The 24,875-nt window shown below is 41.3% G+C and overlaps 1 protein-coding gene across 1 annotated transcript in view; it reads left to right on the top strand.

Annotated features, from left to right (window-relative positions):
* Positions 1-24,875, top strand: part of AMBN (ameloblastin) — a 67,703-nt gene that overhangs the window by 17,673 nt on the left and 25,155 nt on the right. Inside the window, exons 3-7 of the mRNA XM_085640817.1 lie at positions 1,558-1,608; positions 6,809-6,871; positions 10,146-10,244; positions 18,396-18,641; positions 23,344-23,382. Of these exons, the coding sequence (XP_085496943.1) occupies positions 1,558-1,608; positions 6,809-6,871; positions 10,146-10,244; positions 18,396-18,641; positions 23,344-23,382 (498 nt within the window). The remainder of the gene's footprint in view (positions 1-1,557; positions 1,609-6,808; positions 6,872-10,145; positions 10,245-18,395; positions 18,642-23,343; positions 23,383-24,875) is intronic.

Genomic DNA, 24,875 nt, shown 5'->3' with positions numbered 1-24,875 from the left:
CACCCCGCAGCACGTCTCATCAAGAGTCTAAAGAAACATGTTAAATTACCTCCATTTTCATGAAACTCAGCTTAGCTTCCCATCCTGCTCTACTGCTTGCAGCAATGTCCACGCTGTCCCATTTTGCAGTAAATGATATAAAAAGACTTCCAGGGCGCTTAGCTTCCCCCCTGTCTTTATTTTTCAAACATTGTAATCATTGCAATACCAATTTCGGCACAATTTCAACTAGAATTGGGATTACCAGGGTACTTTAAATGAGGCCCAATCTGTCAAATTCAACATACGACAAAGCAGACAGAATATTCACAAAAGTAAATTTAGACCTAAAGTCTTAGGGCCCGATTCACAGAACTAATTTAAGACAAAATCCTAAACTTACTACCATTTTCGTTTTCACAGAAGGCACTTACTCATTTTGGTATTCACAGAAGACACTTACTCACTTCGGTATTCACAGAAGTTAGGATCCCTAACTTTACTACTACTAAATTGAGAAAAATCCTAATTTTAAGACTTTTCGGTATTCACAGAAGGCATTTAGGAGTCCTAAAGTTAGGAGTCCTAACTATACTACTACTAAACTGAGAAAAATCCTAATTTTAAGGCTTTCGGTATTCACAGAAGGCATTTTGGAGTCCTAAAGTTAGGAGTTCTAACTTTGCTACTACTAGTTTGAGAAAAATCCTAATTTTAAGACTTTCGGTATTCACAGAAGGCATTTAGGAGTCCTAAAGTTAGGAGTCCTAACTATACTACTACTAAACTGAGAAAAATCCTAATTTTAAGGCTTTCGGTATTCACAGAAGGCATTTAGGAGTCCTAACTTTGCTACTACTAAATTGAGAAAAATCCTAATTTTAAGACTTTCGGTATTCACAGAAGGCATTTAGGAGTCCTAAAGTTAGGAGTCCTAACTATACTACTACTAAACTGAGAAAAATCCTAATTATAAGACTTTCGGTATTCACAGAAGGCATTTAGGAGTCCTAAAGTTAGGACTCCTAACTTCTGTGAATACCGAAATGAGTAAGTGCCTTCTGTGAATACCAAAATGAGTAAGTGCCTTCTGTGAATACCAAAATGGTAGTAAGTTTAGGATTTTGTTTTAAGTTAGTTCTGTGAATCGGGCCCTTAGTTTACACCTTAAGTCCTGAAATCTAACTTTAGGCCTGAAGTCTAAACTTAGAATTCAGGCCTAAACTTAGACCTCAGGTCTAAGTTTACCTTTGTGAATCGGGCTCTGTGTGTCCCACCAACCTACTACAAAAAAAGACTGGCACATTTTCCAAGTACAAAACACTTTTTTTATTTACAGTATCACAAAATCCTTACAAACAATAGTTTCTGCCCTTAGGTGGTTTTTAATATTGAAAAGGGTGGTATGTAAGTAGCTCCCAGAATCAGAATTCAACATTGATGTAAAAAGTAATGAACTAGCAGGGCGATTCCAATGCTAGAGCTTTAGCTGCTGCATTGAACAGTTGGTGAAAGTAAATAGTTCCTTCTTGTTGACTTGAAAAAAGATGGACACGTAATACATTTTTTCTGTTTCAGATTTACCCTCAACAAGGTGGGATGCCAGGAATGGCCAGCATGAGCTATGAGGTATGTTGCTCCCATGTCCCTCTCAAACTTGTGGGATTGTGGGACATTATCCTGCTCTCCAAAAATCCAGCCTCCAAAAATTCCTGTTATTTTCTTGCTCTGAAGTTACCATTAGCAGGAGGCCCCATACATCTAGGGGAATGTAAATTACCGGAATTACAAGGTTTTGGGGAATAACATGCCGAAGTATATATTTCTAACACGATTTCTTCATGTTTCTCCCCAGTGTTTTAGAGGGAGATTTGGCTGCTTTAAACAGCTGTATTCTTTTGGGGAAACATAACATCTTGGAATTCTGAGATCATACACGAATTGTCACTGGGTAAAAGTGGAGCTAGAGCTTGCTTCACTGCTGGATTTTCCAATTAATAAGAAAAGAAACAGGATTTTTCACTTTTCTTTTTTTACAATAAACAATTTAGGATTAGTCACTGTGCAGCAATGAGCAAGACGGACAGTAAACCAAGATACTCAATGGTGATAAATCATAAAAGCAGAAAACCTGACTTTAATTGGGGTTAAATCTAGAAATGAATTCTTCCAAGGCAGATGTCCAAGATATATGCCTAATGTTAGTTACATCTAAGGCCTAATGTTTAATTTAATTGATGTGTTCATAATTGCTCTGCACAACTTAAGTATCTAATGCTCTAGTTCAGTGGTTCTTAACCGGTTGTCCGGGGACCCCTGGCAAGGCTTACTCAGCGGATCAGTGACTGCTGAGAAAATTAAATAATATTAGCAGATTAATAAAGTATATGTAAATGAAAAAGCTAAATGTATAATGGAAAATTTTAAAGCATTCTGTAAATGTGAAGGAATTTAAAATGGGGGCCAGTCAGTCTGGGTCATCTAACTCAATCAGTGATTTAAAGTGAATGCTAAGGTGCACACCAGACCCCTGCCACTGATGGCACATTCAGATTGAGCTGCCACTCTCTTAGAGACTCCCCCTATGCATTTTGTAGAAAAAGCAAAGGGGGAGTACTGCGCTTCTACTTCTCGGTGCAGTACTGATCCTAAGATTGTGAAGGATATAACCCACCTTTATTGCATTGCAAAGGTTTATGACTGTACATTCGCATGGGAATGTTTAATGGGAATTCCCTAACCAGCCCACTCTCTGGACCATGATAAATCTCTTCATATAAGGACTGATGAAGGTTTACCCTGCCCGTCAGCCAATGTGTGACTTTGTTTTTGAGCTGCAGATAATGTTCAGTTTCCTTGCCCTTAAGGGGGGAACATAAGCCATCAATAATACATAGGGTGTATATGCTTGTGGCAACTGAATGACCACATCACAGTGCTTATCCCCTGAAAAAACCTCAACAGGATGATGGTGTGCCCTCCCTGGTTGCCCATGGTCTACACTCCGAGTGTTATTAAGGGGAGAATTCCTATCAGTAGGATCACTGGGCTGAGCTGCATAGGAAGCTGACTGAACATTCTGTGGTAATGAAGTAACATTAGCTGTGTTATCAGCTATATTGCCAGAAGTCCCCGGCCCCATGTTGGTCTCTAACAAACGGGATGGGTAATGCCTGCTAAGGGGACCTTGTAGGGGAACTTTATGGGCAGTGATGGCCAGGGGAGCTTATTTACCCAAGAGATTTACCATTTGCATATGTATGAACCCCACAGTTTCTCCCAATTTCCCCACCCCTTCCTCCATTTTAACAATTTGTATATTGAGTGCATCAAAACAGTCGATATTTGCGTTTTCAATTTTAAAAGAAGGTCTTGATGACTGCAAGGTCCCATAGATAAGACATGATCCCCTTTATCACCCCCTTCCTAATTTGTCTCTAGACTGGGACTTGCTTGACATTACAATGTTTTTGCATTTGGACCTGGCCCCTTCCCTACAGGCTCTGATCAGTTTAAAGGTTGTTACACATTCGGAGTCCAGAGTATGGTTTACAGGCGCAACCTTATTGTTAGGATTGTGAGGTGAGCGACGTAAATTGGAAGTACCCTCAATTAATGGTTCAATGGAAAAAGCCTCTGCTTGGTCCCTTAAAGGGTCGACCTTGCAGCTGTTTAGGACCAGCTGGTCTTCCACACTCTAAATTTCCTCCGTGAGGTTCCCCACTACCATACTGAGAAAATAAAATGGTCTTTTTTGTCCTTGGCCGTTGATCAGCAACATTTGTTGAATCCACTTTCCTCTTCCCCATGACTACGTTGGCTACAATGTTAATAAGCTTAAGATCTAGAACCACGGCCAGAACAACTAGAAATAGAAATGTCTCAGCAGCAAATGCAGCCTTTAACTCTACTTGCGTGGCTCGTGAGAAAATCCTGCTGGACGACAGCAGATGTTATGGTGGTGGTCCAGCCTCTTCTGGGCTATGACGGATGCGTGCTGGCCTGCTTTGCCCCGCACGAGGCAGATATCAAGTTTAGGCAAACACTGAAAGCAGTTTTGAAGGGTATTAATCAGAATAAAAATCGAATGGCTTTATTGCCATCATTCACTGTAGCTGTTTGGTGCATTAAATTACTAAACCCCAGATAGTAAAACTATAGGAAAGATATACTAAGGGTTTGCATTGCCCTTCCATTTCACAAGGTGATGCAAGGGGACCTACTGACCCACTCAGCTCTGCATGGGTTAGGAAATCCAGAGTACCCCAGGCATCACAAATCGCTGCCTTGCGTTTCTCTGTTTTGAAAAGGCATTCCATAGATGGACCGTCCACGTTTCCATGCATCCACCCATGGATTTTGATGCAATCTCAGATTTACAAAGGGTAGTAAACCTGGGATTACATCAAAATGGTATGCCTTCCCAACAGAGGCGTAACAAGGAGAAATATCTTCATTTATCCTTGTTATTATCTCTTTCTACACGTGTGCCTGCAACACACTAGAAAGAGGAAAATGCCTCTAAGGATTGATTTTTTGCGGGAAGGTGTCCCTTACTGCACAAAAAAATGCTGTCTGTAAAGCAGGCAACCTTGCACCCAGTGGCAGCTACCTCGGAACGTGGGTGGTGGGGTGGGAGGGTGTATGGTGGAAATGGATTAAAAAAATAACAATAATAAAAAAATAAACTTACCTTTTCCTTCGCTGCTGTGCCGCCTCTCCTCCATCCTCTTCAGGTCGGCTATGGCACTGGAAGCACTCCAGGCTCTCTCAGCCAATCAGGACGCTGCAGAAGCAGCATCCTGATTGGTATGAGCATCCTGTTTGGATGCTCAGGCAGTGGCTGTGCCAAGTACGCATGACGGCCAAGCTGTCATGTGCACTGAGAGGAGTGCAAACAACTCCTCACTCTGCTTGGCGTCACAAAGCCCAGCCCCACTCCCAGCTCGCTCTGAGTGCCGCATAGAAAAATAAAACGATAATAATGTCCTGTTATTATATTTTCTTTTTCTTTTGTGCACTGCTTAAATAGCAGTGGGGCGACGCTCCTCCGCCTTAGCGGAGGAGCTGCCACTGCTTGCAGCATGGGGCAAAGGTGCCTGCATTACTGGTAGGCAGAACTCAGTGCACCAGCGCAGGGAGAGAGCAGGAATGTGTCATATCTTTGTAGTCGTCTTGCTGTTTTGTGATGCATGACATTTTGCTGAATCTGGCCCTCTGCACGGAATGAGTGCAACTTAATACCTCACAGCAGGACAACAGGTCTTAGATAATAAAAATTGCCAGATACCCTGTGCACTGGCTAAGCAATTACTCAAAATACCTTCTGGGGCATTTTTTCACCTGCTTACTATTATTGTCCTACAGTCAGGGCCACTGGAATTATGTGATTTCCACATAAACATAGATTTGCTGCATTTGCCACATAATCCATCATTTGCTTCTGCATAATCTGCAGATTTTAACAAAAAAACGTGTTTCTAGCTTTAACTGATCAAAAGTTACTAAAAACGAGTTACTGCCACACAAGTAAGGCCCTTAACAAATGTTAACTGACCGCCTTTCTGTTGCATATTGCTCAATTTGGGTGATAAACGGTATGAAAGACCATGTTAGCATGTATAAAAATGTCAAAATAATCAATTAATGCTATCATAAAATATGCCATATTACGTACAGTTTAATCAACCCTGCCACAGAATTTGATCCGCCCCTGTTGCATAATTCCAGTGGTGCTGTCTATTGGCCTCTAGTGGTAAAAGCATCAGTCTCTGAGGCCATGGCCCTGCTCGGCTACTGTACAAGCGCTCTACAGAACTCACCTCAATGAACACGTTTAATGGTGTCCGTAGGCAGATGGAGTCTCACAGCAGCCTTCCCACAGACAGCTGACTGATATTTTTGCTGCTCCCCATTTGGCTAGGAAAATCCAGCTGCAACTAGGGTGTAGAGGGCAACTCAAATCCCTGGGTCACTGTCCCACCAATCGCGCAGCACAAATGACAGCTACGCCCCTCATGAGGAGTGAAAGAAGTCCCCAGTGCTCTATCCTGCCATACCTCCTGCATTTAAAAGTCCCATACTCTATAATGCAATGACTTCCAGAACGGTCTTTAGAAGGCAGCCTTTTAATTATGTTGTTTATAGTTTTATATTGAAAAGGTTTAATTTATTGGGGTATCTGCTTTTATCCTTTCTATTTCCCTTTGGCACAAGTCGCTCGTCGGCCTGGTGTACTGGCCACTGAAGACTGTTTTCAACACTTGTCATTCGCAAGACAATCTGATATGGGTGGCCTTACTGCTATAGGAAATGTTATTAAGTAGCACTGGCATCTTTTTCTCTCCCTCACTTCTCACTTGGTTATACTCCTCTCTCTCCGCGGGCGATTAAGCACTGTGGAGAGATATGTAGGTCTGCTGATCAGGGGGATGTTAGGAGAGATAGTCACTCGATGAAAAATGTGTATGTTGTAACGCATTGTACTATGATCTGCAATAGTCTGAGTGGTTTACTCGCAACAATACTGACACAAAAATGCAATGTATATTTGGAAACACTGCTCTTATTTAATTTTTGTTTTCTGAAGATCTGTTATGATATGTACCATGAGCAAATGGGGAAATTTAAAACTAATAAAGATATTTAAACAAAAAAATGAGGAGTGAAAGAAGCCTCACCATCAAAGAGATATAATAGTCATTGTAGATGGTTCGCAACTTCTGTGTCAGAGGAGGATAAAACATGATAACTGCAAATTTATGGTTGTCTGAGAATAATTGTGAATGGCTTTCCTGCTATGTAAGACTGATCTATATTTTGTTTTTAGAGAATGAAACCATACGGGAGTCCAAATGGAATAAACATACATGGAATGGGCATGAGGCCACAGGTAACCATTTCTCACTAACAGATCTACATGCCTTTGTGAACAAAATCTAATTTACATTGATCTTACATGACACTCAGGGACATAAACTAAACTAGTCAGTGACATGATGAAGCCTCCGTCTTTGCTCAACTGTACTTTTTGTATATTATGTACGTCCACTCTGTGCAGCTTGGAGGTTCTGTTAGATCCAGGTGTCCCACCAAGCATATTGGGGACTCAAGACCACTGCACCACTGCCAGGGCACTCTGATCCCTGACGGTTGTGGTGGTGTATTGGCGGTCCGACCGCCCAAGTAGTAATAGGGCAGTTAGACCTCTAGTGCAGTGGTGCCCGCTCCGCCACCACAGCTACGACAATCCATAGGACTGCTGTAGGCGTAATTTGGCCCTATGTGTTGAATGTTACATCAAATTGCTTCCTGATCTACCCTAAAAGTGTGTGAGTTTGCATGGGTTAAGACCTATCTGCGTGGATAATTAGAATCCAAGCATTAAGATTGTGTTTAATCAGTGGCAGAGTCGTGCTTTGCAAGTGATGTATCCATGAGATCTGTGGCCAGATCCATCTTGGAGGTGTTTAGTAAAAAGGGATATCCCTCTGTCTTAAGCAACATCACTAAAGGCGAGAATGTTAAAATCAAATTGGACTATAAAGCAACACAAAGACTGAAAGACAGAATCACATCATAATGGAAAACTGGAGGTTACCCATTGGTGCGAAGTCATATCCCTTTACAGGGAAATTCCTCTTTAAAAGTTTGTGGTGGCAGAATCGCAACTCATAAATATGGTAGGGTAAGCATGAGTTTTCTCGATGAAGGATGCTAAAATGAGAAAGAGACATCTAACCCTACAGAATAAAACACGATTGTAGCATTATCACTGCTAGGCAGTAGAAAATGTGTGTGCAGATAAGGGTTACTTGTTGAGAGCGAGAATACATGGAGAGGAGGATTGGATATGCTATGTTTTGCAACCTTATGAAGGTATTGAAGATGTGGGGAATGCTGGAAGAGCCCTTGAGGGCAGAGTGTGAATTCTATGAAAGATTGCTTGGTACCTTGTGAGAATAAGGAGGGTGATGCCACCAGATATGAATTACCTGATGGATGTTGTGTGCTTCTGTTCTCTCAGTGTAATTCCCTAGAGTATCCTGTATCCCTCATGTTGTGTATCTGGTGTCTTGGTTAGTGCTTGAGTAGGGGGGTACTTTGTGTCAAGTTCTTCCCTTGCCTCTGCATTGAATGAGTATATATATGATTGGTTCTGTGCTCCTCATTTCAAGAAATACTGAGGGTAGATGCAAGGAGTCAGTTTGGAGATGTCCTTGCTACGAACTGTTCAGTTAGATCTGTAGGGTGTGTGCTTATTTTATCCTAAAAAAGAAAGTCAAGACATCACCTGATTAAGGTTGGGCGCATCAAGCCAGTGGATAGTAAAATGAAGTAAGGTATTCAGACCGATTAGTCTAAAGACACAGATAACTCCAATTACATTAATCATATACAAATTGGCCTCATAAGTAATCATTCTGGATATCCTGAAAGCCTACTGGAATGTATTATTTGGAGACTCAGTAATTGGTGCCTTACCACAGGCTCTGCAGTGCACTGATGCCTTTAGATATTATCTTTATTCTAAATGATTGGTACTCACTCTATTTGGAAGGGAAGGGAAAAAGGTGGGAGACCCTGCTGAAATTCCATCTATGATGAATAATTATTAACAGCAAAGGGAACAATGCCATGACAGCATCCGTCATTGTTTTGCACTGCAGTAAGGGTCTGGGTGTACACGGTAAACCATTAGGCAAAGTTCACCAGCCTATGCCATGCCAGAACACATGCGTTTTATATTGAGTGACAGTTCAGAATTGAGTTAACATGCAATCTTAAAGCAGCAAAATCAATAGGCAGCTCTGGTAGCCAACAGCGAGCATCTCCTAGGTGGTTAGAATAAAATAAACACACTCATTACAGTTGTCTCATATCTGTTCTCCACCAAAGCCAACTCTAAAGTGTCTAAACTAGATATGACTCAACCTCAACCTTCAAGACACCAGCAAGTGGTCCCATCTGAGGGAGGGGTTTAATCTCTCCTGCACCTTCTCAGTGTTGGACTTGCAAAGAGTGTGAAATCTCTTGGGGGGGGGGGGCATATTTATGCATCACACTACAAGTGGTCCCTAAAATGCTCTTCTTTGCCTCCACCAACATGTTATGCAATAAGCAACTGGTCAGGGGCGGGATTTAATTTGCCAGGAGCTCATTGGCATGAAGTTGTGCCTCTAGCAAATAATCTCTGAAACGCCCCTTTAGTATTGCAAAGGACCGCCTCCTGCGTGTGCGCCGTTTTTCCCACGTGCTAATCTGTTGTCTAAGTATAAATATGAACTATTGTCATGAAACAAAAGTTGGATGTTTAATTTGAAAATTTGCAGATCTTAGTAGATATGAAACGATTGAGTAACGTTCCATGAAATAAATATTATTTACAGAAATAAAATAACTCAATTTGCTCCACTGTTAATTATCGTCTGCCAGTTATCCCGCTGATAAACAGAGGAACCACACTTAAGATGTGGGTGTGGGGCAAGGTACAAGATTGCACTGTAGACACTGACATCTTGCAACTATGGGGCATTTTATCAAGACAGCCGATACAATTATCGCCACTTTAGTGACAGAAAACTGCCGCTAAAACGGCGATAATGGGCTTGATAATATGCTCTATGGAATTCCAATTGAAACCCATGTTAGATGTGAAGGGCATCTAACATGGGCTTCAATTGGAATTCCATAGAGCATATTATCAAGCCCATTATCGCCGTTTCAGCTGCAGTTTTCTGCCGCTAAAGCGGCGATAATTGTATCGGCTGTCTTGATAATATTCCCCTTAGTTTGTGCAAATTGAACATTTCGCTTTCCAAGGTTTGCGATTCTGACTAACTTTACAATTTCATGAATTTTGTCTTCCAGTTACTCAATATTGCCGCATATCAGAACTACACACCAAAAAGTTTTTGCGATGTCTTTTTTTTCTGAAAAAGTTTATTTTGCTGGAGTTCGCGATAAAAAGCAGGTTATGCAGGAAAAATCTCTTGCAGAATGTTTTTGTCCCAGCTATTTTTTCATACTGTAACGTTGGCTTGTCAAAATTTTGTCAAATTCACACACCACTGGAAAATCGTATGTGTCAATTTGTTGCAACTTCTGCGGTTGAACGTCTTTCTAATGTTTCTAACTCTTGGTTATTCTTTTACTTTTAACACAAGTATGGATTTGGTGACCGGTTTCCCTCATGGTGGATGCATGGGCCTTCTGCTGCTTATCCTTGGATACCACTAAGACCACATGAGCATGAAACACAACAGGTTAGTAGGGCTTCTTCCAAACTACTGAAGATAAAACTGATCTGGTTAAATGAGAAATGCAGCTTTGTATTCTTATGTCCAAGAAGGCAGGGCTAATTGTACGAAAAACAAAATAGGGGAGCCCAAAGGTTTTTAGGAGTCTGCTACCTGGGCTACCAAATTAAGGGGTTGCGGAACACCAGGGCATCCTAGTCTTGGTTTCACTTCATGTCGCACACCTCATTATTTCTCCGCCCAACACCTCCTGTTGATCTGGGTAAAATTCTACGGTTAGATTGGTCCCAAAAATACTTGCACGTTTTAAGAATTAACTTTTCCTTTTTATAATTGTATAACACTCTCTGATCTTAAGAAAAGTATTTCTTGTAATTTAAATGTACAGAAGTTTTATTACTAAGAAATTGCGCTTCTTTTTTGTATGATTACCATATGCAATGATTTTAATTAATTATGCATAATAAATTACTTACTTACTTAATGGTCCCAAAAATAGGTGCTGGTGCATAGCACCTGCAACAACATGCACAAATTAAGCACTGCAGGAAGGCCCCTTTAGATGGGGGCAAGCCTTATCCTACTTAGTTTCAAGTACTGGAATGCGCTCCCCTCTAAATGCACAATATTAGGGATCACCATAGGTTTAAACAGGGCAGAACTGAAGAGTCATACCAATTTGCTTGACAAGCAAGGGTTAGCAGCAATGATATAGGCATCATCAAAAATATTTACGAAAGCCCTGAAATAAAAATCTTACAGAAGCGGATCTTCCCAATGGATTTAAGTCTTATTTTCAAACGTTTCCATTTTGGACAAGAATGATTTGCGTTTGATAAATGGAGTGCCATCACAAATTCCTATTTCAGGAAACGTTTTAGACTGGCGTTGGTTGCCTGTCAATTTCTGGAAATGTGTGGCACGCGTCTGTAAATCAGTTTCATGCATGGCAGAATTATTCCTCGTAACTTCAAACGGACCTGCATTAAAGCGGAATAAAAAAGAATCCAATCCTCAGTGCAAGAATGTTTGGACCAAATAATGGTGACCAGTTATTAAATCATAGAATGTGGCTTCTCCCTCAGAGGGATCTCTTGTACAAGTGCCAAATAATAACTCCTGCTCCTGACAATATTGCCATTACTTTCATCAACATATCGGCCATACCCTGACATTGGCCCAGAAATCACCTTCAGTCTCACCTTCTTACTAGATATCACCTGTGGTGGTCTTTGTATTTTTGACGATCTTTTGAAATTCCTGGCACAGCAAGTAAATATCTTTTGCCTCAATCACAATTTTGTTTCTACTACATAATTGTTTTGTACAAATGTTTTCAGCCTCATGCCAGATTCCATTCTGCTTTATGCACATATGGGAGGATTCCAAGGAACTTCAAATAAGAAAGCCACTCTTGGCATGGCAATCCATATAATAGAAAATAAATTTGAACCTAATCTATCGGATTACATTTATTAATCAATTGGCTACCTTAGGTACCTTTTTGTTTATTGACAATGCAAAAGAGCGTCCTCTTTCAGTGTTGCGAGCCCCGTAGCTGGCACTCATTTGGGGTTTTTCATTGGGAAAAAGGGCATTGCCACCCCCCCTACAGTCAGTACTATCTGGGGAGTGGCTATATTTCCTCAATATACCCAGACTTGTATTTATTGAATGCATGTATTCACCTCAGGGCTCTCTTGGGGCTTTAATGAAGTGCCACTAGGAGTAGTTGGCGCACAACAATGAATTTAAACTACACTTGTCAAATAAACATGTTTCAATCGTTTTCCTGAAAACGAGCTGCTCCTCAGTCAGTTTTAGAGGAAGTGGGCTGCAAGTCAACAGTTCGGGACCGTGGATTCAATTTTAGTCCACTTGGCCTTGGGACCTGTAAATATGAGAAATGAGTGCAAGTTATCATGCGGATTGAAATGAGGCTATCCACTTTACTATTACAGAGGCATGTGTATGGGAAAATATTGTGTGCATGATGCAAAGAGATTTGTTGATAATTCTTTTCCTGACTGGTAGTCAATGCAGTTGGTGACGAAGACAGCTTGACTATCCTTGTTCCCAAGATGATCACACCATCATTTTTTGAATATGTTGACTCATAGAAAGGGATTTTTTAGAGAGAACAAGTTAGTTTCAGTTTAGAGGTCCAATCCTGATTGCACCAAGGCATTCATCACTAATATCTTGTGAGAAAAGGTCAAGAACGGAAGAACTCACAGCAGCAACCACAGATAAAAAGCAAATTTTAGAAACTGGCGTGCTTTGGCTGACCATAGAAAAATCAGTTAGGTCACCTACATTCTTCACAGTGAGTCAAGAAAGTACTCATAGAACAGGACCACAAACTGATATCCCAAACGTTATGGATACTGGGGCATATTTACAAGCACCTATCGCCACAGGAACTCACTTTTAGGACGTTCCTGTGGCAATAAACCCTGAGCCTTATTTACTAGGCGGCGTTAAGCACAATGCAGCACACTTAGAAGGTACAAATCACCATTCTAGATTGCTTATGTGCAGGAAGGGACACCTTCCTACACACAAAGAATCATTCCCTTAACACGTCACCCTTGCACTATGGTGCAAGGGTGCCTGTGTTGGCACTAGGCAAGTAAATTTAAAGCCTGTGCAAGAAGGAACGCAGGGGTGCACTGTATTATTGTAAATATGGCACATCTCTGTGTTTCTAAAGTGATGGAGTGTGGCGTACAAACATTTTTAGCTAACCCATGCTCCGCTACTTTCTTGTGCATATGCCCCTTGGTGCCAGAAAAATCTCCTTTTGGTCAGATTCAAAATATAGACACAGGGTTGCGGGGACCGATCTAGGTGCCATGGACGGTGAGGCTAAATATAAAACATTTTGATTAGAGAAGCCCACGTCTTAAGCAGCACCCCATGAAGAATTTCACCACTACTAATAATGGATACAATACAAGACGTATCGTAGCCGAAAAAACACGGGGAGTTTGTAAGTATTGACTACAGACATCCTCGCTTTTGCATGCTTTAGCACGCGTGCATATTCAACAAATACTTGGTCCTGAAGAAAGCCACGTTCACCTCCTGAGCTACCTAAAGTGGCTGAAACATGTAGACCACATAATAAGGATATATGGGACATAATTATCCCATGCATATCCATCACTATTTTTATTATTGACCTGGAACACCTAAAAACATTCAAATAAAAATGATGACATAAAGGATCACAGGGATTCCCAAGCCAATTTTAAAATCACCTCATTACATCACGGAATCACAACACAAAAAACACAGCTCCGCAGTAATCTGGCGTTGCAGCATACCCTAGTGGCATTCGGCAACCAGGGTGAGAACCCAATAATGAAGCATGCCATCTACTAGGTAGGTGAGTGAGGGTTCTTTGAGAACACCCTGTGTGTTCCAAGCCCTTGAAGTACATCATAAGGGATAGAAGGAAGAAGACTGGAAGTAACCGAATTACAAATAGGTAGATGACTCATTCTCACTTTGTTTCTTTCGGATTCAACTTAAGACAGCAGCGAATGGTTACCAGTAGCGATGACTGCCAGACAGCTGGAGAGATAGGTAATCCCCCTTATCATCCTTTGAAGCCTTCAGAGGACCCCTCTCTCATGAAGAACATAAAATCTGCTCCATGCAGTAGAAATGTGGAGAGAGATTACGTCTCTGCGACCACCAAGAGTATGGTACCAGAATATGGTGGCATAAAGAATTCCTGCAAAATGATTGTGTCCTAATCAAATGGCAAAATAAAAAAGTTATAAATAAATTAAATTACAGATACAATATATCACAAAAATCTTGTCCTACTGGAGTTAGTAATAGAAAATCTACATCCAAGAGATTAATACTTTTGCAAACAAAATGTAGGCAACAATATTTAGGAGCAGCGCCCCCATCTGGAACTTTTTTAGTCGCAGGAGAAAAATTGGGTGATCAATTGTCTTGAAGTCTACTGATAAATCCAATAATATATGTCACTGTCCTGATAAACCATCCAGTTCAATTATTCTAGGACAGAGGTGACCACCAGCTCATTTGCTCATGCCAGGCCCAAAATTCTTCTCCCTGACCTCTTGCAGCTGGTCAGCCACTACATGTTTGAAAAGATGTGCAGGGTGTGGCAACCAAGTAATGTGATTGCAGTTTAGAGGGCCAGAGGGGTTCAATGATGAATTTGAAACAAGGGACAAATTGGTATTTTGTTTTAATGTCAATAGTCACAACCCCCATGCACAAAAAAGCTGCCAAACATATGAGTAATGGAAGGACAAGTTACTTCCTTAGCCATCAATGAAGTTTTATACTGACAAGGGTCAAGGGACGCTCCAGCCGGTTTATTGCTTGTAATACCATCCAGATATTGATTGTTTCTGCCAAATAGGAATGCATGTCGAAAATGGCCGTTTTACAAGTGACAAGTTATGGGGCACATTTTAAAGATCACACAAGCAGCAAAAAGGTGCCATGGTGTTTGGCCTAGACCTGTCTGGAAACACGACAGACTGCACTATGTCCCTTTAATCAACAGCCTTTAGACCATTTGCTGCTACCCTTTCTTTCCCCTTCTAAAAAAAGAAGCGCCAGTTGGTGGCTGGATGGGGAATATTGATTTATGAACACACCTTTCATTAGCACTGCATTCTCTGACAGTGCCTCCTTTGATCTAAATAAAAACTGATTGTCCACATAAGATTTCTTGGGATATGTCTGGACTTCAGAAGATCCTGTGCAGTGCCACCTGGAATATTTAGTTTTTATAGGGGTTTTAGAGTGGTTGTTTACTCCCAAATGTTAGGCCCAAGCCTAGAACACACACATAGATTTAATGGTCTTTCCAGAAAGGGATATAGAATATTAGAAAATCCAAATAAGAGAAATTATCACCTGAACCCCATGATGTATCTGTCATGGAATGCTGAAGTCCAAATGAAAAATGATTAATTTGTTTTTCAGCTAATGTTCAGGGGTGGGTTGGGCACCCATCTTAGTAGTCATCCTGCTAAGTTGGGATCCAGCAGACATGATTTCTGTTTTATAGGGTAATGATTGTGGATCTAGTTTCATCTGTACCTACAGGTTGCCAGCATAGCTGAACCAGTCAAATGCAATATTCAATCAGAAAGGGAGGTGGTCTGAGGTGGCATGTCAGAGGTTAGAGGATAAGGAGAAAGGTAGAGTCATTATGATTTGGAGGTCACATGGGAGGAAAGAATATGCTGTTGAAGGGGTTGTCTTGCAGCCCACTGTCAAAATAATGCAAAGAAGGGTAGATGAGGAATCATCTAAAAAGCAATTCATTTGTCAGCAGGCAAATCCAGATTCTGATCCTTGGTTATTGAAGTTATTCGATGGGGCCATATATGATGAGCCTGACTCATCCCTCATGGACTGGAACTGAGCTAAGCATTTTAGGAAGTTACAAGCCTTAACATAGGGGCTGATTAAGATGTCTGTTGGATATGAGGCCGCACGACACTGTATCGGTCTGGAACGGCCCGACATTAGGTCGGCTGTTCTGACCTCAGGATTAGGATGCGACTGCCCGTAGGGTGGTCACAAACATCCAATTTCCAATGGAATCTTGTGTGGGAGGTGCAAAAGACCTGCATCACAAGTTTCCATTGAAAAATGGATGTTTGTGAACATCCCTGCACTATGTGGCCATTCCCAATAGCGGACGGTCCATGCTAGGGGATCCTAAAGTCATTTTCCAACAGCCTTTCCATGTCTGAAAGGCAGACATGGAAAGGCTGTTGGAAAATTACATCGTTATGCTGACGGTGGAGCTGCCTCATTAAGGGATCATGAGCATTTCCGATGCCTCGACGGGCACTAGGAACCCATCGGAACTGCAGCTAATGGTCCTTCCTCCTGATGCCTCTGCCCGCCGCATCGTAATGCAGTGGGCAGACCACATGGGCAGAAGTAGGTGGGACAAACACAGACATGCCATCAGTGTTCGGCCCACCGGCATAGTAATCAGGCCCAATGTCTTTAAGTTGTATTGAAACATATTACTTAGGCCCAATGTCTCAAGTTGTATTGAAGGAGCTCCCTCAATTACGTTATCCAGGAGGATTCTGTTTGCCAATCGGCATGCAATAGCTGAGGTTGCTGAGAAGGTTTAATCAAGAGCAGCATGATATATGAGTTCACAAGATCTTCGGGTACATTTGCTCATGAAAAAAAGAGTTGAGGGTGGTTTGTACCGGCAACGAGATTTAAGGGAAGGTCAGGAGATATTTGAAGACTACCATAGGGAAAACATCAGCAGAAGTGCCAGATTTCCCAAAGGAAGAAGCAAACTGAGTTAAATATTGAACTGTTGCAGAAATGTTTATGTTGCAGTGTGTCACTGACCACCACACCCACGAACCCCTGTTCAATGGAAATTGAAACTTTGACTTTGGGGTCAGATTATTTTACCATCTACTTGTAAATAAAACCACATTCTTTACAGAAGTTCCAGTTTCAACTAGTGTGATTATTGTGTAAAACTGGATCTGATTTCGAAATCTACAATTACCTCAAGAAGTGAAGCCTTGAAGTATTGGCCCCCTTACCCTTGGAAACTAAAGCGTGCAAAGGGAGTAACCTAGTTATCGTATGAGAGGGCAATAGTACCCTAGACACACATACTAGTGTCACTTGACAGTAACCAACATTTAAACTTCTTAGTAACAAACAACTGCCTACGGACTTGGGAAAAAAACATGACATTAAGTCACATATTTACAAGCCCCTACCTCCACCGAAGCAGAACTTCTTCTGACGCTCTGGTGGTGTTGCGCCAGTCCCCATATTTACAAGGTTGTGCTAAGCCACTTAACTTGGCTTGACGCCACCTTGTAAATATGCTCCTTTCTGCTGCAGTCTGCTGCTGCAAAGGGGTGGGCACTGGGTGTTGCTTTAGGGTTTCCACCGCAACGACCATTGTATTTTATGCCACCCCAGATTTACAAGGCTAGTGCACCACCACAAACTAACGCTAGTTAATATCTGCTCTTATAATGGTGATAGGAGGAAAAATTATTCATTCTGCATTCTGCAGCACACATAGAAAGAGCAAATCACCATTATTGATTGTTTATGTGCAAGATGGTGACCCTTCCTACATGTAAACAATCGCCCCTGCAGCGCAGGCACCCTTGCCACATGGCGCAAGGGTGCTTGCAACGGCGCTAGTTGGCTTTTTTAGAGCCCACTCTAGGGAAAATGCAGGGGTGTGCCGTATTTTTGTAAATACAGGGCATCCCTGCGTTTTGAAAATGTCAAAGCGCAGCATTGGCAAATTTGGAATAACACCGTGCTCCAGCATTTTCTTGTAAATATACCACTCAATCTATCAGGCCTCATACAAACAGTGCAGGTCTGTGAGGACTGCCCTGTTATACGTTATGGCCTCCTAATATTTGATTGAAATGCCTCAGTTTGATTAGTATGCAGCAAGGAGAACGACCTTTACAATGCGGTTGTTACAACGCAATAGCTTTACAACGCGGTCATTACAACGCAAGTTGCTACAACAACTTGCGCTGGATGGCGCTAAACACTAAGGAATAGTATGATTTAGTATTGCAACACCTTCTCTACTGTTACGTAAGCTGGAGTTGGAATAATAAATCATACTATTCCTAATTCCAGCGGCTCTAGCGCAAGTCGTTTTAACGACTTGTATTGTAACAAACGCGATGTAAAATACTGCGTTGTGAATGTATGCGATGTAATGTCAGCAAATATTCACAGAAATCTACCCTCAGGAGCCTCTTATAGGTGTGCAATGTGTGCACATCTTTTATGCCTATGCAGTTAAAAGAATAAGTTCAGAAGCCTACAGCCAGCACTATCAAAGATCACAGTGTCGAATACCAAGGTTGTGTAGTCTTGATTTCACCATATGCCTCTTTAATCCACCAGCAGACATTCACTGGGGTTCTTTTAATCCCGACTCTCTCCCTTGTCACTGTTTAAAATGGCATTGTAAGTATTATCAAAATGTTGTATTTGTCTTAAAAGGTAGGAGCTTCAGTTATTTTAAAACCATTTCAATACGTTTACATGTTCATTTTCGTGGCTATATTAGCGTCTTAACCCCTGTTTCTCTGGTTGTTGCCTTCTCGTGTGCAGTATGAATATGCTGTGCCAGTTCATCCTCCACCGCTACCTGCACAACTAATCCCACTCCAGCCGCCAGAACCAGGACTGCAAGCCAAAAGTCTTCCTCAGCAGCCCCCGCTTGAAACACCAGTCCGCCAGGAACCCCACCAGCCAGGGCAGCAGCTTCCTGTTCAGGGGAGTCTGCCAGCACTGCAGCAAGTAGAGCAGACACTTGTACAGCAGCAAGTGGCAGCACCAGAAGGCCAGCCCCAGCAGGTAAATACTCACCCTCATATTGTAGCAGCGAATGTGTGTCTCAAAAAGTTTTAAAAATACAGCTCAGTGTTACAATATACTTCATTGTCATCTAATTAGGAATTCTAAGGTAATAATTCATAGTTTTGCCTACTTTGAGTGCAGTGTGTAGTACTTATGTCTTTCTCTGTAATCCTTCCAACTAAAATTATTTAAAACTTTTGAATACAAGTTTGACTTCATTTATACTTTGTTACTAATTGTTCATAACTGCATAGCTAACACTTCTGAATATTATAATCCCGTAAGCCTCTTTTGGGAACCCAAAAATATCATTCAAACTTTTTCACTTTTGTGCCAACATTTTTAATGTTAACTATATCATTAGTTACCTGTTGTGTTGATGGTATAATCTTTTCCTAGATTTAGGGCCTGATTACGAGTTTGGCAGTGTGGCAGCGGGCTGCTACATCAGGGCCCCCACTGCCACCCCACCAAACCCTTACTGGGACCACCTGCCGTTTTCCGAGGAAATACAGGTCAGGCTGTCCTGCGGCAGCTCGCCCACGGCACTGCCTTTCAAAGGCTCATAGGAGAGCCTGAGAAATGCAACACCGTGGAACAGCCTCCCCACGTTCCAGCATGGCATGGACTGTAAAGCCCATGTCATACTGGAAAAGAGGTTGCATGCACACAAGGGGCACAACATGTGCCCCCCTGCATGCATCCCCAAGCTCTGAGGAAACATTGGGCAATGTAGGGCCCCCTTAGTTTCCTCACCGCCACAGTTTTCATGGTGGGCTCTATGACATCTCAGCGGTCAGAAATCTCGGAAACAGTAGAATGTGAAACGTTCCAGGCCCATAAATTGCTGTAGCATTGAAGAACTGCTTTTTCAGCATAAACATCTCAGGAAATATTGCCCTCTCTATTTTTCATCATCACGATTCAGCTTTGCATATTGAGGAAAGCGTTCAGAAATAAGTACCTGGCAGCATTGGAATAGTAGGTTCGAGTTATGCCTACATGTCTAATATTTTATCTGCAGAACTTTGAGGTAGAACTTCCAGTTGTAGGACTCCCTCTCAAGTGATTTGAGTGGTGATAATCACCACCTTAAGTTCTGAAAATAGTTAAAATCCTTGCTTTCTATGTTGATGTTCAAGCATTTTGTGTTATGTCTAACACTAACACCATTATTGTAGTTTTAATTCACTGGCACCAAGATAGATGTGATCTGTAAGTAAATGTTAGATCCTTGCAATTCCTCAAAAACTGCGTGATGTTCAGAAAGGTTCATCTTCAGGCAGTTCCAAATCTCCTTATTATTAGATCAAATATTCACCCAAAATCAGCCTTTGGGCCAATTTTGCACTATAAAAAATGTGTAAAAAAACACACATAATCACCAACAATATCCACTGGATTAACCACAAACCCTGGATTCTACAGCAGCATATTGCCCAGCATTAAGCACTTCAATACCTTGTCAGTGGTAGTAATCGTTATATAAATACAATTAGAATAAAATACATAAGTTCAGAATAACCAAATATTGGGAAACTGTTTGGAAATGAGCACCGCCAGGAAGTAGATCTAAAATTTCAAGGGGTACGGTTGTTATAGTAATTTATTTCACATCAAGCATATTACATAATATTACTGATATACTAACATCGCCTTAAGTATTCACTCAACCCCCAGGATAGGTCAAAGTTTTACAGTAATCCGAATTAAGGTTATGTGCTAATCATGTGAGTTTAGGACACTGTGAAAGAAATACAAGTGATGCCACTATTTTTATTTTAATATGTCAATTTTAAAGCACTTCTGATGGACCGGGAACAGTAATTTTGTTGCTCCTCAAATGTCCCCGCAAATTTCAACGCAAACTGTAAAGCACGTTAGGCTTTTGCAATGAAAACTAGTTTTTAAAGTTAAAACATGAAGGCTTATTGAAGGAGTCAGATCATTGCAGAAAGCAACATTAAATGGTTAGGAGTCAGCCAATTAATTAATAGCATGAATTTTGAATCAAATGCAAATTATAGAGCAGCAGAACAGAATAAGGTTTAGCTCCAATAAAAGAAGTCATAAATCAGAGTTCAGACCAACATGATGTGTCCTCCTAAATATCAGGGGAGAATGAACCCCACACCCTCAAGAAGAGATTTCTTTTACAATGCAAAATACAGTGTAACCCATGCCTGAATATAAATATATTAAAATCACATGAATTGGACCAATCAGGTTATAGGAAGACGATACAGTCGGCACTATCCCACAGGTTCACATAAAGTTGTTCCCACCCCTGGTGCTCTTCAGGCAGCTAAATAGTCAGTAGAAATACTGTTATGTAATATACAAAGACAAATTCTCATGATAATCACACCGTGGTCTCAATAGGTGAGGCCTAGGGAACAACTCCCCTCAAAAGAGCAGTGTGCCACGAGTCCTAATAAATCATCATATTAAACATGGGACATGACATCTCAGATCTGAGTATACAAAATTGCTTGGCCATGAATCATATGTGTGCAGATTAAGACAGAATTAAGAAAATAATTACATGCTAAAAAGATGGTTGCAGACAAGGCCCACATTAGCTATTGTTAGCATAAACAAATGTCCTCAACAGAATATCTTGATTTAACTATATGTTAATTACATTGTGTTAATACAATTATATATGTATAAAATCTTGCAATCACAAGCTAGGAAGGAATTAAGATTACTGTTCATCTAATTCATCATTGAATGAAATGGACATTGCATAGATCACAACCGCAATTAACTCGAATGAGAGATAAGCTCTGTAATAATTAGTACACAAAGCAACAAGGTTCATAACTTTCAGCAGTCTCAGTTTGTTAAGCCACAACTCTAGAGTTACTGACAAAGTGCTCAAAATTAATATTTTTCTCTGTATACTTTAAATCAACCTCTCTGGGGCACCAAAGTCTTTTTTAATTCAGAACGTTTTCAACTTGTCTTCTTTGCACTGTGTTGTCCACTTGGCACAGTCATGCACCAAAGTCTTACTTATTTTCAAAGAGTCACCAACAATAGCACATGAAAACTGTGTTCAATGATTTCACACATGCACTTGAAGTCTTGAGTTATGGATTCCAAACAATGACAAACTAGGACCATATTTATGAAATATTACAGGCTCCGCAGTTGTTAGATACCTTTTCCATTCGGCAAGCACAACCAGCATTGGGGTCAAATGTTTGTAACTGGAAGAAAGCACAAAGAAATGTGTCACAGGTACTCCAACCATCAAGGTGCAATTATCAGCTTTCTTAGTCTGTACTACTCACTGGTTGTGGAGGAAAACAAGCAGCATACCCCCCAATAAAGGGGAGAACCGAACTATCACAATGAACCCCTCCTGAATAATGCGCGCCCAGTGTTGGGCGGGGGTTGTTATCTCATTAGGGACATGTTTTAATATTGATGAAATAATAGATGATTTACATTAATAATAGATTATACATTTTGGTGCTGATTACGATGTGGTCAGAAAAGGCTCCAATCATCGGTCAGAGCCTTCCCGACCACATCGTAAAATGCCAGTCGGATTCCTTTCTGACCGCCTCATTACGATGAAGGCAGTAAGAAAGGAATCTGAGCGGTCATTCTGCCAGTCGGAATGTGGCCAGTAATCCAACGGCCGAACCTTTCTGCCCTTGGGATTACGATGTCGGGGTTTGTCAGCCTTTCCGTGCTGGTCTTTCTGACACAGAAAGGCTTTCGCAACTCAACTTTGGGGGACCCCAGCAGAACCCCCCTGGGTGCACGACCTCTTATTGGAGGCCGAGGGGGCACCTCTGTTGTCCCCCTGTTTATTGGCAGGCACTTTGAACTGCACCTCCACTTTTACAATGGGAGCCTGCATTCCAGCTGGTTTACGGGCGGAATCTATGCTCCCATTGTACAGTATAGGAATGCGACCGAACAGTGTTCAGTCGCATCCTAATTAGTCGGTTGGGACCGCGTGTTGGTCGGTCCCTTGACCGTGACGATGTTGGGTGTAGGGAACTCCGCCCGACATTGTAATCAGCCCCGTAGTACGTAAAACTGGTTGCAAATTTGTTTATTGTCATACAAAATATATATATTGTACTTTCAATACATTTTCCTTTTTGGTTTATATATTAGTCAGACTGGCTAGGAAGTACTTTTCTTTTAAAAGTTTTTAAACTCTTAACTAGCTTTCACATCCTCTTTATGGACTTAACTCCCAGCATCTTGCTATATTTCAAGATGTAGGGCATTGACAAAATACCATTTTGTGACAATAATTCACTTTGTGTCTGCAACAATGTTATATTGATTCATGAGCGTAGTCTTAATGTCTTTGTCGGTACTGGCACTAGATACATAAACAAAACTCTCTACTGCTTAAATAATATGTGAAATTTACAGTTTACTTGACTAAATTGTACCTTTAAATTATGTGGTGGAAAAGCAATGGTGTGGTATTTTCTAGGCTTATAAATAATTGTGTGGCACTGGAGCATGGTCAGCCTCTCAGTTGCTTTTACATCCATGGCAGAATCTCATATTCGTCACAGCTATCTAACTTCAGCCTCAGAAACGATTCATGAAAATTCCTGCTGCTCTTGGATTGCCTCCTAAAAAGTTTCACTCATCTCACTTTTATTCTACCGGGGCCAGGTCATCTTTAAAATAATCATATTTTTATTGCTTATTTCAGCTTCCTCTGTGGGATTACACTGATCAGAATGGACAATCGGTAAGTAGATCCTCCTCATACATGGCTCACTGTAAATTTGCTAATCAAGATGTATACTTATTTTCAAATTACTTATGTTTTTAACCTGTGCACCAGTGATTGACTCCACATGCCGACAATTATATGCAAACATGAGTAGATGGAGAAAACACCATTTTCTGATTTTTCCAGTGATGTCACTGACCATGTCATGAGTGATGCAATATGTGAGGTCATAAGCAGTGCATTGTGGGAATTTAAGTTATAGTTAGCTCAGGTAACTATAACTGCTGAATTTCTATGGTTTTGTACAAGTGAAATCCGAGTCAAGCTATAAAGTCCCTGTAACCTTTAGTTTTTTTCAGTGAGCTTCAAAGGTTTTTTTAATGTTGTTTCCTAACTATTACGTCCCTGTAACCGTTGGGTTTTTAAGTGAATTGCTTAGGTTTTATCAATTTAATTTCCTAACTGTAGCCTGTAACCTTTGAGAGTGAGTGTGTGAGTGAGTGTCTGAGTGGGTCTTTCAGGGGGTGCGTTAGTGTCTGAGTGAGTGTCTCAGTAGGTCTGTGAGTGGTTGTGAGAGTGTCTCAGTGGGTCTGCGAGTGCCTCCATGAGCATGTGAGTCAGTCTGGGAGTGAGTGCATGAGTGTCTGAGTGGGTTTGTGAGTGGATGTATTAGTCTCTGAGTAGGTCTGTGAGTGAGTGGGTGTGTGAGTATCTGAGTGGGTCTGTGAGTGGGTATATGTGCCTGAGTGGGTGCATGAGTGTCTGAATGGCTCTGTGAGTGGCTGTGTGGGTCTGTAGGTGGGTGCATAAGTGTCTGAGTGTGCCTGTGAGTGGGTGTGTGAGTGTCTGAGTAGGTCTGTGAGTGGATGTATCAGTGTCTAAGTGGGTCTGTCAGTGGGTGAGTGAGTGCCTGAGTATGAGTGGGTATTTAAGTGTTTGTGTGGGTGTTTCAGTAGCTGTGTGAGTGACTGGGCCACAACGGAACCGCACTTGTCCAGTTATCCCAAAAGAGTCCACAGTTTTGAACAAAATGTCAACCCAACTGGAATACTTATTACTAGTTAATTAGTAAGTGCTACCATGATTTGTAAATGCTTTGTACACTACAGCTGAGTAATGGACCATGGGGAAATATCTCCAGTGACCTTGTGTGCATTTTGGCAATGTGGTTGTTCCTGGTGCATTTTTATCCAGAAATATAGGATAAAACGAATCAAGACAATGAGACTAGAAAAAGGTAAATCTTCAACAAACAAGGGTCTTTCCTCTTAACTATATGAAGTAAGTGCTTTGTTTGATGTAGATGTCATCATATTCCTCGGCATCAAGAACTCCTCACTAAAATCAGCGAAAAACACGCTGAGGGGTCGCTTGTTAAGCTGTCCATCATCGTGGTAAAAGGCAGGAAGACCTTTGCATGCTACTAAGGTGGGCAGGGCCAAACGGATAAAGCTTTCAGGTGATAAAGCACATTTGTATACTCATAGTATTTAAAAGGGTAAACCATG

Source organism: Triturus cristatus, chromosome 2_1 (genome assembly GCF_964204655.1).
Source record: "Triturus cristatus chromosome 2_1, aTriCri1.1, whole genome shotgun sequence".
NCBI classification, from domain to species: Eukaryota; Metazoa; Chordata; class Amphibia; order Caudata; family Salamandridae; genus Triturus; species Triturus cristatus.
Note: the sequence above shows the minus strand (reverse complement) of the source record. Positions and strands in the feature narration are given on the sequence as shown.